General features: G+C 52.5%; 3 protein-coding genes across 3 annotated transcripts; all 3 read left to right on the top strand.

Annotated features, from left to right (window-relative positions):
- Nucleotides 1-7,375: 7,375 nt before the first annotated feature.
- Nucleotides 7,376-8,012, top strand: QC764_304520 (uncharacterized protein; the record flags this gene model as incomplete). The annotated part of the gene is made up of 4 exons (XM_062945567.1): nucleotides 7,376-7,386; nucleotides 7,445-7,559; nucleotides 7,622-7,783; nucleotides 7,860-8,012. 4 exons carry the CDS (start codon nucleotides 7,376-7,378, stop codon nucleotides 8,010-8,012), a joined length of 441 nt encoding a protein of 146 aa, XP_062801564.1.
- A 2,636-nt stretch (nucleotides 8,013-10,648) lies between these two features.
- Nucleotides 10,649-11,275, top strand: QC764_304510 (uncharacterized protein; the record flags this gene model as incomplete). Its single annotated transcript, XM_062945566.1, has 1 exon — nucleotides 10,649-11,275. The coding sequence occupies one exon, from the start codon at nucleotides 10,649-10,651 to the stop codon at nucleotides 11,273-11,275; it is 627 nt and encodes a 208-aa protein (XP_062801563.1).
- Nucleotides 11,276-12,094: 819 nt separating this feature from the next.
- QC764_0051640 (uncharacterized protein) lies at nucleotides 12,095-12,678 on the top strand (the record flags this gene model as incomplete). Its single annotated transcript, XM_062940419.1, has 2 exons — nucleotides 12,095-12,533; nucleotides 12,590-12,678. 2 exons carry the CDS (start codon nucleotides 12,095-12,097, stop codon nucleotides 12,676-12,678), a joined length of 528 nt encoding a protein of 175 aa, XP_062801562.1.
- Nucleotides 12,679-14,292: the final 1,614 nt, after the last annotated feature.

Raw genomic sequence — 14,292 nt, 5'->3', positions numbered from 1 at the left:
AGTATCGTACGGTTCTATTCTCGAGTGGCTCCGGTGCTGATGGCGTTCGATAGACTCCTGTGGTGATGGCATTCGACAAGTCCGTAAACAGACTGTTGTGGCAGCTTGGATCTCGGTAAACCTCTGTTGTGATAAAAGTTGGAAGAGTGTTCAAGATTGTCGTCGCTCTTGAAATATCCAAGTTGTGGTCCAGCTCAGCAGAAGATGGGTCCGGCGACAATGGCAAGAAGAAGAAGGAGAAGAAGAAGAAGAAGAAACTGACTTTGGGTGAGCAGGTGAGGTGAATACTCATTTTATACCCTGCTCGGCGAATGTTTCGCAGCTTTCCGTGGGCGGAACCTTTGGTGAAGACAACCTTAACGATGATCCACATAGCGATAGCTTCCAGGCAGGAGGCGGCGAGGGGGTTGTTGATGGTCCTATGGCTTTCCGTCTGATGCTGAACGTGTTTGCTCGTCAAGAGTAAAGAGGCATGTTGCTCCTTGATATGACTTCACTGGAGCAAATATTCTCCTCTCATCCCCCTTGCTCCCGCTGTATCTCCCCTCTCTGTCGCCGTCGATGAGCACAGTGTGTCTGAAATCCCCTCGACTTCTCAACCCTGATAGCTTCACCACCCAGGCACCAGATACATCCACTTAGACAAAACGCCATCCACCAAACTCAAATCTCACTCAAAAAAACCTTAATGAAAAAAATGAAAAAAAAACCGCAAAATCAACTCAATACGTGAGCTCGAAAAGCCAGATCAAAGCCCTGCTAAAAGAAAAAAAAAACTTAACAGAAGCCGTCAGAAAAGAAATTCACTCAAAGCTTTACATGGAGGGCAGCCCGAGGTTCCGAACTTTCTGACATGATTCCTAATTACATGTAAAAGTATTCCAACCAGATCAAAAGAGAAATCAACCCCGAGAAAACAGAACATAGCCTTTGAAACTTCAGGCGGGGGGGAAGCGGAGAGAAAAAACAGAACGAGCAAAAGAAACAAATCACAGAATACAAACTACCAACCATTTTCTCTTTCATGTCTTGTAAAAACGTTCTTGAACACCAAAGTGGCGTTGATTTTGTCAAAAAGAGGAGAAAATAGATGCCAGCGCTCTGCAAGCCTCCCGCACCTAAGCTTTCTATTTGGTCTCATTACAGTGGGCAGGGCCACTGCTAAGCGTATCTTGCGTGCCCGGTGTTTTCCTGTGGTTTTCCCTTTTCTTCATTTACCTTGGAACTTACTTCACCTTACAAAATAACACCTCCGACTGACCTGGCAGGAATCCTGCTTAACTCCCGGCATTTAAACATGACAAAAAGAAAAAAAACCTGATTACCCCCAGCACACACATTGTCACCGGTGAAGGAGTCATAAGAAGGTAAAAACACACAGCTTGTCAGTGAGAGGTGCAGGCATTATCATATACGGCTGGCTCGTTCTGTACCTATGTTCAACAGCGTAGCTCGATCGTCTCTTGATATCTATCTCCTGCTTCAACCAGAGCCTGTTTCATTCTGATAAAGTATTACATGTCCTGATAAGTTTCAGAGTCAACCATTGCCATCCCGGCGTCATTGACATAACCATGATGTAGAAAAAGCACTTGCTGGACAATGGAGCAGAGACTATAATGTATACAGTCTTTTGGTCTCTTTTCATGAAACCGCCTTCCCGAGTTCATACCAGGCTCAATTCCAAGACTCACCTCGTCGTCAGAAAGAGTTATTGCTCACAAGTTCCCAAGCCCAAAGAGGCTACTGGGGCCACCGCTAGATAATAGCAGTCAAATTGTCCAAAGAGAACAACCACAAACAACCCTAAATCCTGAGCTGAGCACCGTACCAGTCACCTAGTTAACCTACCGCGGCTCTCGCGCAACAGTCATCTTCAACCTCAAAGTCTCCAAGCTCCATAGCCATCATAATGACAACAACCCCCATCCCCCCATCATCCTCCACTTGAGCACCAAACCCCCACAGCCAAAGAGCCGCCCCAAACGCCTTCATCGCCACCCGCCAACAACTTCCTTGCCTTCCACACTAAAAAACCAACCCACCCTCCCTCCAGGTCACTTGACCAAACGTGCTAGTAACGTGCAACAAACCTACCTACCCCATACTTTTGCTGCCCAAACTCCACCACAAACCATCATCATTGACACACAAAACAAAACAGCCCTCCCCCAAAAAGCATCGGCCCGGTCAACCTGTTGGGGGTCGATGGAGCCCTGGCGTGTGTAAAGAAAATGAAAGAGTACGTTACATACACCCAGTCCACAGAAGGCTCCAGCTTTTTCCCACCTACCCACGCGTATGCAAGGCAGAGAGTAAGCGAGGAAGCAGAGCAAGCAGAAACGAAAAGCCTCCCCCAAACAAGCGAAGCGCCAAAAAACAAACCAAAAAAAATCCAAAAAAAATCCAGGAAATATCAAATACCACGCAAAAAAAACTGCTGCACCATGAATCAGCCACTCGCTAGGTTATTGGGAACCTTAAGGGACAGGGCAGGGCATCGAACAATTCAACTCCATTTTGGCCCGTTTCCACTTGGACTCGCCTGCCACAAAAAGTCATCAAAAGAAGAATCCCCCATTTGTGAAAGGTGGTCTTCATGTAAGCTCTACTGCTGACGCCACATGGCTGTAACAACCAGTCTGATAGCCACTGGTGTGTCGAGCATTACTCATACCGCATGTCCTCCACCTCGGGTACAGCTATCCCAAGCTAGCCCATCAAAGCGACCCAGGCGCTGCGAGCTGGCGGGAAACAAGTCCTCCACAAGCCCGAATCTGACGACAATGACAGGAAAAAAAAGCCAAGGATGAGACAAAACAAGAGCATTCATCATGGGGGGAGAGGGGGTAGCGGGTCATGGTCGGGAGACGAGGCAGAAAGGGGAAGGAGGGCTTGAAAGAGTGGAGATATGCATGTTATGCATTCTTCAGCATATGACCACTTAAGCAACTCCTCCCCCCCTCAGAATCCAAACAAAGAGAGGGGCTTTCGGTCCGGTCCGGCGGACATGGAGCAAAAAGGTTGATGGTGATGGGCACAGCACAGCAGGGTATGCGAATCTTGGAACCTATCATACTGCGTCGATGTCGAGATAGGGGTTGCATATATGCAGGCATATACGCAAGCAGGAGAAAGGGGTGGTGTGAATGTCTGTCTGATCGAGACCAGTAAGCCGAGGAGGAGGGAGCGTGGAACTTTCCATCCCAGATTGCTGGGACTGCTGGACAGGAAAATGCAAGTCGATGCAAGGAGACAAATGCACTCACTTACTTTGCGCAGCATCCGCCCGCCCATATCCAACATCAGCAGAAAGCCACCAAACCCAGCATCCAACTTGTCGTCACGCCACAGCTGCACGTTGTTGCTAGTTCTTCATTATTTGAACAAGAGGATGGCCAAGCCGGAACTCGTGCGCATCATCGTGCTGCCGCCGGCATGACAAATTGTCTCTTCGTGGTTTTGGGTAAGGAGCTTGATAGGTCCCGTCAACATCATGCATTATAGTAGTTTTTCCATCGTGCCTATAGTGAGGCTGCCCACCCCAACCACGACGGAAATGCTGCGGGGGGTTGGACATCGGTGGAGAAGATCCAGAGAGAACCAACTGTTCATGGTGATATGGCACTATGGCAATGCATCTGCGAGTTTTTTTTTTGTTTCGTTTCTTATTCCTCTTCCCCTCACGTCCCCAGGCATCTCTGACGGAAATAGCGAACTGCCAAGACCGGTGAGGTCGGGACAGGTCGCCGACGAGGGGGGGGTCGATCTGCCAGGTTGCACAAACGGAAACCCGGCCGGCTGGGAACACGGGGCCGACTAGGAGGGAAGGAACTCGTCGAGACGTTCGTTTCGTTTCTTCGGCCCTCTCCAGAGAGGATGGTTCCGCCCCAGCAGACCCAGTACTGCTCAAACATTTGGTTCGCCCGGCGGAGCCTTGACCACAGGCTCGAGTAATGACCGGCGTCTTGTTGAGCCAGTCAGCCAGCGTCAAAACAGCATCGCATGGCGATCTCTTCCTGGTATTGAGCAGCGGCGCAATCTCCCCGGCGGTCTTCCGCGCGGTCCGCGATGCGTTGGCGAGGGTGCCGACAAGCCAGAAAACCAGAGATACGAAGGGGCGTTCGGTGCAAGCTGCAGTTTGCCAACCCACCAGATAGTTCTGACCAGTGCTGTTGCACCTTCCAAAGCTATTGGGACCGAAAAAAGGTGCATGCAGAAAGAGGCTGGGAGCAGGGAGAGAAGTACAGGTTACCCACGTAAGGTATTCCGTAACATATCCGTACCGTCTGTAATCATGACAGCCTGTCCCGAGGCGGTGGTTGCGCCAGGAGGGCCCTGGTCCATGGCGAGCAATCCCGCCGCTGAGCACGCAAAACCAACCCCTGCCCACGGATGGACCCCTGTCCCAAACCCTTCCAACCGACCCAGGTTTGGCTTGGTCGGGGAATAATAGAAGGGGTGTGTCATCTCGTCTTTGACGTGCAGCTCGACACCTGCCGCGATTCCCAGAAGCACACCGGACCCAGATATGCCGCACAAAGTTGTTCGGGGTTAGTATTTATTGCAACCCCACGGCATACCCACGATGGCTATCCTTCTGCTTCTGTTGCGGCCTTTTCTGCTCTCTGTGCTGTCGTTGTATCCGGGATAGCCGCGAATCATGAATTGTGAAACTCGGACCCAGCGCTGGGGATAGGAGCAAATGTGGCGTCTGCACGGTCATTGATTACCCACGACCCAGGACCGCAAGCAGACCGCCTCAATTTGACCAGTCATCTAACAGGTCTTTGAGCCGACATGAAGGTGACTGGGAATTCGTAGCCAAAGTTTGATGAGAGCGAGCACTGAGCCGGGTCTTTACATGTGCCTTGTGCCGTATGTCCGAAAACGACACCGACAGACAGCAGATGACAGCCAGGGCCGGAGAGCCTCGGTTACATCCAATCTCCAGCTCATCCATGGGAGAGGCCAACGCTGTCATTTCGATACTGCGGGATTCCTGCGCGTCACAGGGGGCTGCTTCTCGCGGGTTGGGGAAGATACGCAGCAATGTTGCTGGTCGCCGTTGGTCGCCGTTGGTCGCCGTTGGTCCTGTTTTGGTCCTGCACCGACGTCGCCTAATAACGGGCAAAAATCACTGCTGTTACTTTAACGAGCTGTTGAAGCTATCGTGCCATTTTCTCGTCCCCCTCAAACATTAGCCGCAAGAGATCGGCCCACCGCCGGGAACACTGAGACAGTACCGCACAATCTGCCGCGAGTTGACGAGCAGCCCGTTCGTCCCGTCTCCAGTGTCGGGTACCCATGGCGAGGAAACTGTCCAGATCCAGCCCAGACCCGTTGGTTTGGTTTGCGCACAGATGACGAGTGGGCAATAATTTACCGACCGGATGGATGCCGCTCGGCAGCGAAGACAGCCAACAGGCGCCCTGTGCCAGAGCGCTGGATTTTGGCAAGGAGTACGTACCCTGGGGACCCCAGCGTTTCGGCCCGGTTCGCTTCTCTGGGACAAGCACGCATGTTCCCCGGGCTATCCCAGTCACAGCTGTCCTGTCCAACCCTCCATCCACCTTACCCACCCCTCCCCTCCCATCATCAAGGTCCCTGCCCCTCTTGATTCCGTCCGATGAAAGTCCCAATTTGTTTTGTTTCGAACTTGACCCGGCACTTGGGCTGGTGGTATGATGGGCACTTCCTCCCTGATACGTTCCTATCAGACCACGTATCCTGCAGAGAGGGAGTCGGTGTGTGAGGTCCTCATGGGTGAGAAATGAGCAGTCATTCCGGATCGTCGATGGTTGCCGTTATGGGAATGGCGGTCGTAAGGTCTCAAAAGCAACAAGTAAGAATCCTTCGATACCCGTCCTCATCCCGCCCAAACACGTCCGAGGCGGCACATTTCCGGCGGGGCCGATGGCGGGCTTGGGACGTTCTGTGCGATCCCAGGACCATGTCCTTGGGATTCTTGCCAGCCCCTTGGTCAGTGTTGAATGTGGTGTTTGTACCACAGCTCACAGCGGGCGGCGTTCTCGCTTGACGTCAGACCCAGCACCACCAATGTTTGAACAGCCACAACACAATGCGCTGGACTCTCCTCTTGGTGCGAGGAGAACTGATCGTGCAGCTTTCAGTGTTCAGTAAGAACCTGCCCGACGACCCGGTTTTCTGTGCTTGTTTGATCCTGCAAGCCCTGAATGGTAGGTCGATATGCGAGCTCCCTTGAAATGGAGCCAGCATTATATTATAGGACTGGCGGTGCGTTAAACTCACACCACCCATTGAGCTGGGGCCCTGTTTGTAGCCTTCGGGTCGCTTTTTGGTCGGCCACCGCTGCCGGGGCATCAAGTCCCGCAGCACGCCCAAATTTCCAATTCCAGGATACAACACAAGTGCTGAGGAGCTGGCCTAGGCATGAGTATCTGAACACTGCGTCGAGCCAAGACAAAGCCAACCCTCGCAGGCGGCGCGTGAACGAGGGGACACGTCGATTTTATCCTTGATCTCCCAATCAAAGTCATATCCGACCCCCTTCGGCCGCGGCTATAGGAGTCAAGGTCCAAGTTGAGGAACAAGACATGTAACGTATGTCGTAGCCGGAATGAGGGCCTATCCCGATTAGCAGAGAGCTCCCCCTGGGGTTATGCGGGGGCGGACCTGTACACCGTGAGCCGTCAAGCATCCGTACAACAGCTCTTTGGCGATGCCTGTCCTAGTTGCACCCCCGTCTATAGGCAAGGAAGCCTCATATGTCCACGCAGCCAAAAAGCTGGCCGCCGTCTTTGGCCTCTCCAAGCGGTGTAGTGTTCCATAACGTAGGTGTAGTTGAATTTGACCGCCGCGCAGTCCCCCCATTATGGTAATCAGCTTCCCACCCACTTCTCTGGGAAGCCCCCAGGGTTCCAAGGCTGGCAGGGGTCAAGGGGATCCCTCCCGTATGTGTTCCATGGGTATAATGCGCCAACGATACGCACCCTGATCGACAAAACCCATCGTGGCGTGCAAGAGAGTGACGGGCGGGCCAATCTGAGTATCCTGGTTCACCTTGAGGGTCCACTGAGCAAGCTTTGCTCATTTCAAACGTGTGCGAGTGCCGCAGAGCAAGAGGCACATGGTCCGACACCGTTCTCAAAGTGAGTCCCGAGGGACCAGGGTTCGAGAAATATCTCCGCCCACACTCTCCGGACTGCATAATGCCATGAAGTCTGTGAAATACCTGACTCCATCTTCTCTTGCCTCTTGCCCCCATACTTGATGACGTGAATTCTGCCAGTCTTGTCTTTTTGTGGTCGCTGCCTTCTGTACCCCATAATTTTCCCTCAAGGTAGGTAGCAGAAGCCTCATCAGGAAAAACCATAACCATCAGACCGACACCATGGACGAAAGGTAGAGGGTACTCGCTCCCACAAGGTTGCCAGGCCAAGATGTGCTAAACACCGTGTAGCGATCTCCAAACGGTCCCGGTCGACAACACCTATCGCGAGGTCATCACTCTCAACGGCAGAGACTTTCAGAGATATGCCGTCGAAAACAGCATCTATTTCGCCCCCGTGGACGATGTGAGCAGGGACTTGACGGGCCACTCTGGCTTCTGGGCTGACTGTGCTCCGCGCTGGAACAGGACGAGATCGAGCGGCTTCACTACCAACACGAGCTGTTCAACATGGTGTTCGAAAACCGATTAATATTTCCTCCCGTTCCGCGGCCTCGGAGAATCTTGGAGTGTGGATCCGGATCCGGGGCATGGGCGATAGAAGTGGCAGAGCAGTATCCCGAATGCGAGGTGCGTATGGCATGTTTTGTGTCAGGTGTAGCCTATCCATCGGGGGTCTCGGGCGAGAACTTGTCAACGGTGACAGACGACAGCTTCGGCACCTGCAGGAGAATCCATGACAAGATTCCAGACTGACTTTGGCCAACAGGTCATCGGACTCGACATCTACCCCTACCCGGTTCCAGAGGAGATCCCCGACAACGTAGACTTCCAAGTGGATGACTTGAACAGTCCGTGAGAGCACCCCCAAACCCAAGCCCGCCCCAAATTCGAAGTTAACAATGAGACCAGGTCGACCTTTCCCTCCAACCATTTCGATCTGGTAAATAGCAGGTTGATGTCAGGAGGCATCCACGTAGACAGGTGGACAAACTATTTGAGCGACATCTACCGGGTGCTCCGCCCTGGTGGTTGGTGTGTATGTCGATCAAGAGGCCGAAGGCAGCGAATGGGTGTTAACCAAACAATAGCAAATGGTCGAAATTTACTACAACGCCCAGTCCGACAACGGGACCTTGACAGCCAGTCAGTGCTCTTTTTCAATTTATTGTGTGTTCCCGAGGCCTGGTGCTGACAAGTTGGTCCAGATCATGCGTTGCAAGTGTGGTCCCAGAGCTACTTGCAAAGCATACAACACTACAAAGATCCGAGGGTAGCGTTGAGATTGCAGACTCTGATGGCACAAGCGGGATTTGTTGAAGTCGAATCGCGATTGATACCCCTTCCCCTGAGCGGGTGGTCCAACGGTATGTACCTGGTAGCCATCGGGCAACTGTGGCCCAAAGCCAGAGCTGACGCATGCATGAACAGATCCAAGAGATCGTGACATAGGGGTTGCGAATAGAGCAAATGCCCATCGGCTGCTATCGTCTCTTGCCATGTACCCTTTCTCCCAGGGTCTCGGGTAAGAACAGATCTAGACCGTTGCGGAAGACAGCCTGCTGACCGGAAGATAACAAGCATGTCAAACACCGACATACAGCTGCTTGTAGCACAGGCCCGGGCGGAGGCTGATAACCCGGCGTTCAAGGTATGTCGATGGCGTCGAGGTTCTCGAGTGAGTGTACTGACTCTGGTTCACAGGCCTATTTTCCGGTGTAAGTTACTGTCTCGTCAAAATAAGCCGGGTGAAAGGGAGTAACGAGTTGAGCATAGCTGACATGATAATGTTTGCAGCTATGTCTGCATTGGTCGAAAACCAGGGAGCAGTAGGAGTCATCGGCACAGCGAGATTCCCCGATCACACACGCCGTCGTCGTCCAAAGGCGGGAGACAGAGTGATTCGAGAAAACGAGCGCGACATTGAGACAGACGGAGCAATCGAGAAGGGATTCCAGGTTTCCATCCAGGTTCCAAGTTGTTGGTTGTGAAATGGCGGTAATGCCACATACGGCAGTCTCGGAGGGCCACTTACATACCTGCCAGCTGGCAGGGGCGTCTGAACCACGAATGATAATGGTCATCGCATATTGGTTGCATCTGCATTTGGAAAAGGAAGGGACGGGCCCGGGGAGAAGGGACATGAGGAGAGGAGGGACTCTTCGCGGTTCTTGCTGTGTTTCAGGTCTAGGCAAACTGGTCTCTCCCGGTCTAGGCCTTTGGCCTTGTTGCTTTGGGAAAGAGCATCATCGCCGCCCGACAATTGCCAGCCAGCGAATCTGAGAGAAGGAGCGATTGATTCGTTGTATAAGGTCGGTAGACGGGCAGGGGGGAAGGATTTTCATCGGAGGGTTAGGTGGGATATGTATGGATGGGACGGTAGACATAGGTGGAGGGATTCCAAACCAATTGAGGTGCCGGGCAACAACAGGAAACAAACAAGCGCCCCGGGAAGATAGAATTGGGATGAATGGTTTGTTTAGGTACAATTAACAGAGCGGAGGATTGGCTACCTTTATTAGTATTTAATCCATCTCATCAAGCAAACGGCGGGGACCTGAAAAAGGCGTCCCTCCATCTCGGTTCCGCCCGACTGGGTCCTCATCACCCGTCCTTTCTACTCATCACAGTGCCATTCATTGTCAAGTCGAGTATCACACGGTTTGATGCCCAACGGCCGCGCATATCCTGTCTAGAATTCACCGCTTACTCGGCAGTTGCCAGCTCCCACCTACCCGGGGCCACGACCCATCAGTTACCCTCCACAGACATCACCGCACCCCGACTCCCACTTCCCGCTCCCCGGGCCGCCAGCCCAAAAAGATAGCCAAGGCCCCGCCTCTGTGACATGGATGGGATCAAGCATCCGGGGAAGTCAACGGCACGCCCCGACCCCGGCAGTGGGCCTGGTGGCTTGGGGGCCGTAGATCAGGTGATTGCCCTGTCGTCTCTTGCGACGACAGTCTTGAGCTGGCCCTTGGGGACATACGGAGTATCTCTTTTGTTATAACCTTCATGGCCACTCTCGAGATCCCATTACAGTCGGCAGCGGGAGATGGTGGTAGGCAAACAATGCATGCTTCAAGCCAGCCACGTGGTGTGCTCAGAGATCCTCCGCGATGGCTTGGCTCCAATCATAACTAGACCTATCGCAATCTCTTTCTTATCGTTAGTTATGTAAGATAGCGAGAGGTACAATGGTTCCATATGCCCATTTCCTAGAACACATTCACGCATTCTGCCACTTCATCAGCGATGTCCATCAGGGCACCAGGGCAATGGCTGATCTGAGCCATCTCCAGCGTGACGTCTTAGCGCATTGGGGGACCAAGATCCACCTGCAGCGGGGATGTGGGCAGCAATTGGCTGCATCACCTAGCGTAACAGCTGGCGTGCATGATCGGGTCGATCCGCCGTGGCAGCAGCAACGACAACCAAAAAAATAAAATAAAACACAAGATCTTCACTTCAAGACAACGACAACAACAAGCAAAAATGGCCGCCAGACTCCCTTCCTCCCTGCTTCGCAGCGCCGTCTGCCGGCCCAGCCCGAGCCTCAGGCAATCACCAACATGGCTCAGATCCGCCAGCTTGCGCGCCTCATATTCCACCGAGGCGCCTCCATCACCACTCTACGCCAAAATTAGAGAGGATCTTAAGGGAGCCATGAAAGCCAAGGACACCAACCGCCTGACTGTTTTGCGTGCTGTCATGGCTGCCACCTTGAACGCCAGCAAGACCGACAAGCCCATCAAGACCGATGTCCAGCTCGTCGATCTCCTCCGCAAGATGGCCCGCAAGTCCCAGGATGCTGTCGCTGAGTTCAAGGCTGCGGGGAGAGAAGACTTGATTGAGAAGGAGGAGATCCAGCAAAAGATCATTGAGGAGTACACCGCCCAGAGCAGCGTCAAGGAAGTCGGCAAGGAGGAAATCGAGCAGCTTATCACCAAGGTGGCTCAGGAACTCATTGCGGCGGGTACTACTGATGCAAAGGCCCTGAGAGGTGCTGTCACGGCAAGGGTGATGGGTAAAGAGCTCAAGGATGCGGCTGTTGCTGTCGAGAAGAAGGAAATTACCCAGATGATTGGTGAGATCTCGCAGAAGCTGGCTGAGTCGTCATAGTGGCAAGGGAACGTCACATTAGGTCAATTCGGCGATGATACCAGCGTTTCCGATGCTCGATTGTTTCACATGTATAGTATGAAGATTGGCAGCGACACATTGAGCGGTGGTCGACAAAGCTAGAATTGTACGATATTGAGATCTTTCCCCCGTTTTCACGAATAGTTGAGACGTTGGGCTATGTTTCGGGGTGGTCCTTGGGAAACTGAGCAAAGCTATCCCGCAAGGACCAACCCTCGCCGATTGCCCGCCATGACGGCGCATATTCGTCACTAGTTCTGTTTGTCTTGTCCGCTTTGGCCGTGCAAGTTCGATGGGGTGGCATCTCCTGGTTTACGCGCTTTGGTTCAGCACGCCTTGAATGTATTCGTCTGAACAACCATCTCACTCTGATGGTCTCTGGACCGGAAGTCCTTCTCGGCTGCGAGGGCTGTCTTTCTGTATGTGCGGGGGAAAAGATTATTAGCTACCGGTGCTATGGGACGTTTGTTTGCAACCATTTTCCCATGTGGTGGTGCTTCGCAGGGCCCTCTTCGAGTCAGGCAACCACACACACCACTTAAGTGTACACACCGGGTCTAGGAGCGTGGCTTCCAGGATTATGAATCTCCTCATTTTGGACATAAATCAACTGAACAGATTCCTTATTCCCCTTCTCTCGGTTCTGGTATATCTCTTTTATTTTACCTACCTCACTTAAGTGCTGGCAGCCCAGCTTAGAGCCTCTTGCAGCTACTACTCGATACATGCCCTGCATGTTGAACCACCACCTACTTTGACCCCAATACCCCAGCTAATACTACACCTACCACAACCACCATGACAACCCAACTCTCCACCCTCCCCCTTTTCGGGGACAAGCCCGTCGCCACCACCACTACCACTTCCCGTTCCCAAAAATCAACCATGACAACAACAACAACAACAACAACAACAACCACCACCACCATCCCTCTTGACATTTCGAAACCTTACCCACCAACCCCCTGCCCCTCCCCGGACCTCAACGGAATCGGTCTCACTTACCAAGTCAACCTCGGACACGTGGACGTGACAGACTTGGATGAAGAGCGAGGGAGGAAACGGATGCGTTACTGCGAGGAACCCACACCCAACGACGATCAAGCTTCCAAACGGACCAACACGCCTGATTCGCTCCGCGGAAGGTGTAGATACCGCTCGAGCAGTGTTCTGAATAGAGCTTGGCCGAGGGAGGAGAGGAGGGGAGGGACAGGGAGGAAGAGGCATGAGAGAAGTCGTATGTACCTACAATGGCAATACCAAGTGGGATGGGTGCTGATTGGGAACGCACAGAAAGTCCGTCGAGGTCGGGGTCGCCGATGGGGGAGGGGGGGAGGAGGAGGATGAGGACTAGGAGTCGGGGGAGGGAGCATACCCGGTGAGGGGGAGCTGGGTTCTTCTTTTATTAAGGGGGGTTATATGCAATGTGGGATTTGGAGCTGGTTGTTGTGTTGGAAATAAATTGACATCATGGGTTTGATAGCCAGGGTCAGTGATCACCTTTCGTCAAGGGACCTTTCGGCGTGTTGAGTGATTCTCATCTCGTGTAATTAAATGTGAAGCAAGTGTTTGCCTGTGGTGTGTTCCAGGTTGTTCTAACGGTTGGGATAGGTATCGGATAGGATTTAGGATAGTGCCAGCCTTTTCTTTCAGATTTTTTGTTATCTTATAGTCATCTCATCTCAGCAGATACGCCATGCTGTTGCCTATCGTGTGTTGTTGCTCTGGACCGGTGAGGGTATCAAGTGAGATATTGATAAAGGCCATAGTTTTTCAAATCGTTCCACCGCTGAACACATCAGATGAATATCGCAGAGGGTAACTGCCTCCTCTACCATAAAAGCGGCTTATCTGATGTCGCCCCTACATTTGATATCGTACGTTGTTGCTCTGGGCCGGCGGGCAACTGCATTAATACTCTGTGATGTTCCAGGCTGTTCCACCGGTGAGAAAAATCGGACGAGTTTGTTGATGGTTACTGCCTTCAAGTGCTTTCTTGAGAGATATCTCATCCTATCTGGGTGGATATGCCATCCGTCTTCCCATCGTAAGTTGTTGATGGTGCTCATCAAGATATTGGTTCCAGGCTGTTCGACCGGTGAGTATATCGGATGAGATTTGGAGATAGTAGCTGCTCATTGTCTAGGGGGCTTTTGGGATGGCATCTGGTCTCCTCGACCGGTATCGATCATTGCCATGTTCCAGGTTGTTCATTTACTATTTCAAGAAGGCCCTCAATAGGTAATCAAAACATCTATATCCCATCTCATACTCAATGTTGCCCATTGTAAGTTGTGGAGCCATGGGGGCGAGATTGCTCATGGCGTCCCGTCACTGTGCAAACAGAGGTTACAGAAGTGGTTGATGATGCATCAAGGGCCTTCTAGTGCCGTTCTGAGGCTGCAGTTGGGATTGGGTAGACAGCGAGGAAATCCCGAGGACTGTCTCTGACTGGTGTCTTGGCCGATCGCAAATATCCCATCTTGCATGTCCCTTGATGGCCCTTGATGACATTTGCCGCCCCTGACGCCGATTTGAACTTGGTACGAGATAATAACATAACCACACCGCAACAAGAGGCTTTGCCCCAGCGTCTGATGCATCACGGTCGCTGTGGTGGACTAAGCAAGGCACGGTCTGCGCAGCGGCACGTGCCACACCATCCGCTGCAATCTTCGAGGGTCACGCGCCTATCGCTCCCAGCCGATTGCGATAAGGCCTCTCGGCTCTCAAAAAGTGAGCGACCAACCCAGCCAACGTCAACAATAGGTTCCCAGCTCCCACAATATCCTGCCTGGTTATTTGCAGTGCTCACTCTACTCTACTCTCCCAACTCTGCCCTCACCAAGGATCCCTCACCCTCACCGTCTTCCTTCCTTTGACAACCTCTCTCCTTCATCTCCCGTTGCCCTCCCTCTTCCATACCTACCCATCCAAGCAACCCCCACTACGGATACCATCGCTTGATCCATTCTGCAGCGGGTAGCCCAGTATTA

Source organism: Podospora pseudoanserina, chromosome 3 (genome assembly GCF_035222485.1).
Source record: "Podospora pseudoanserina strain CBS 124.78 chromosome 3, whole genome shotgun sequence".
Lineage (NCBI taxonomy): Eukaryota > Fungi > Ascomycota > Sordariomycetes > Sordariales > Podosporaceae > Podospora > Podospora pseudoanserina.
Note: the sequence above shows the minus strand (reverse complement) of the source record. Positions and strands in the feature narration are given on the sequence as shown.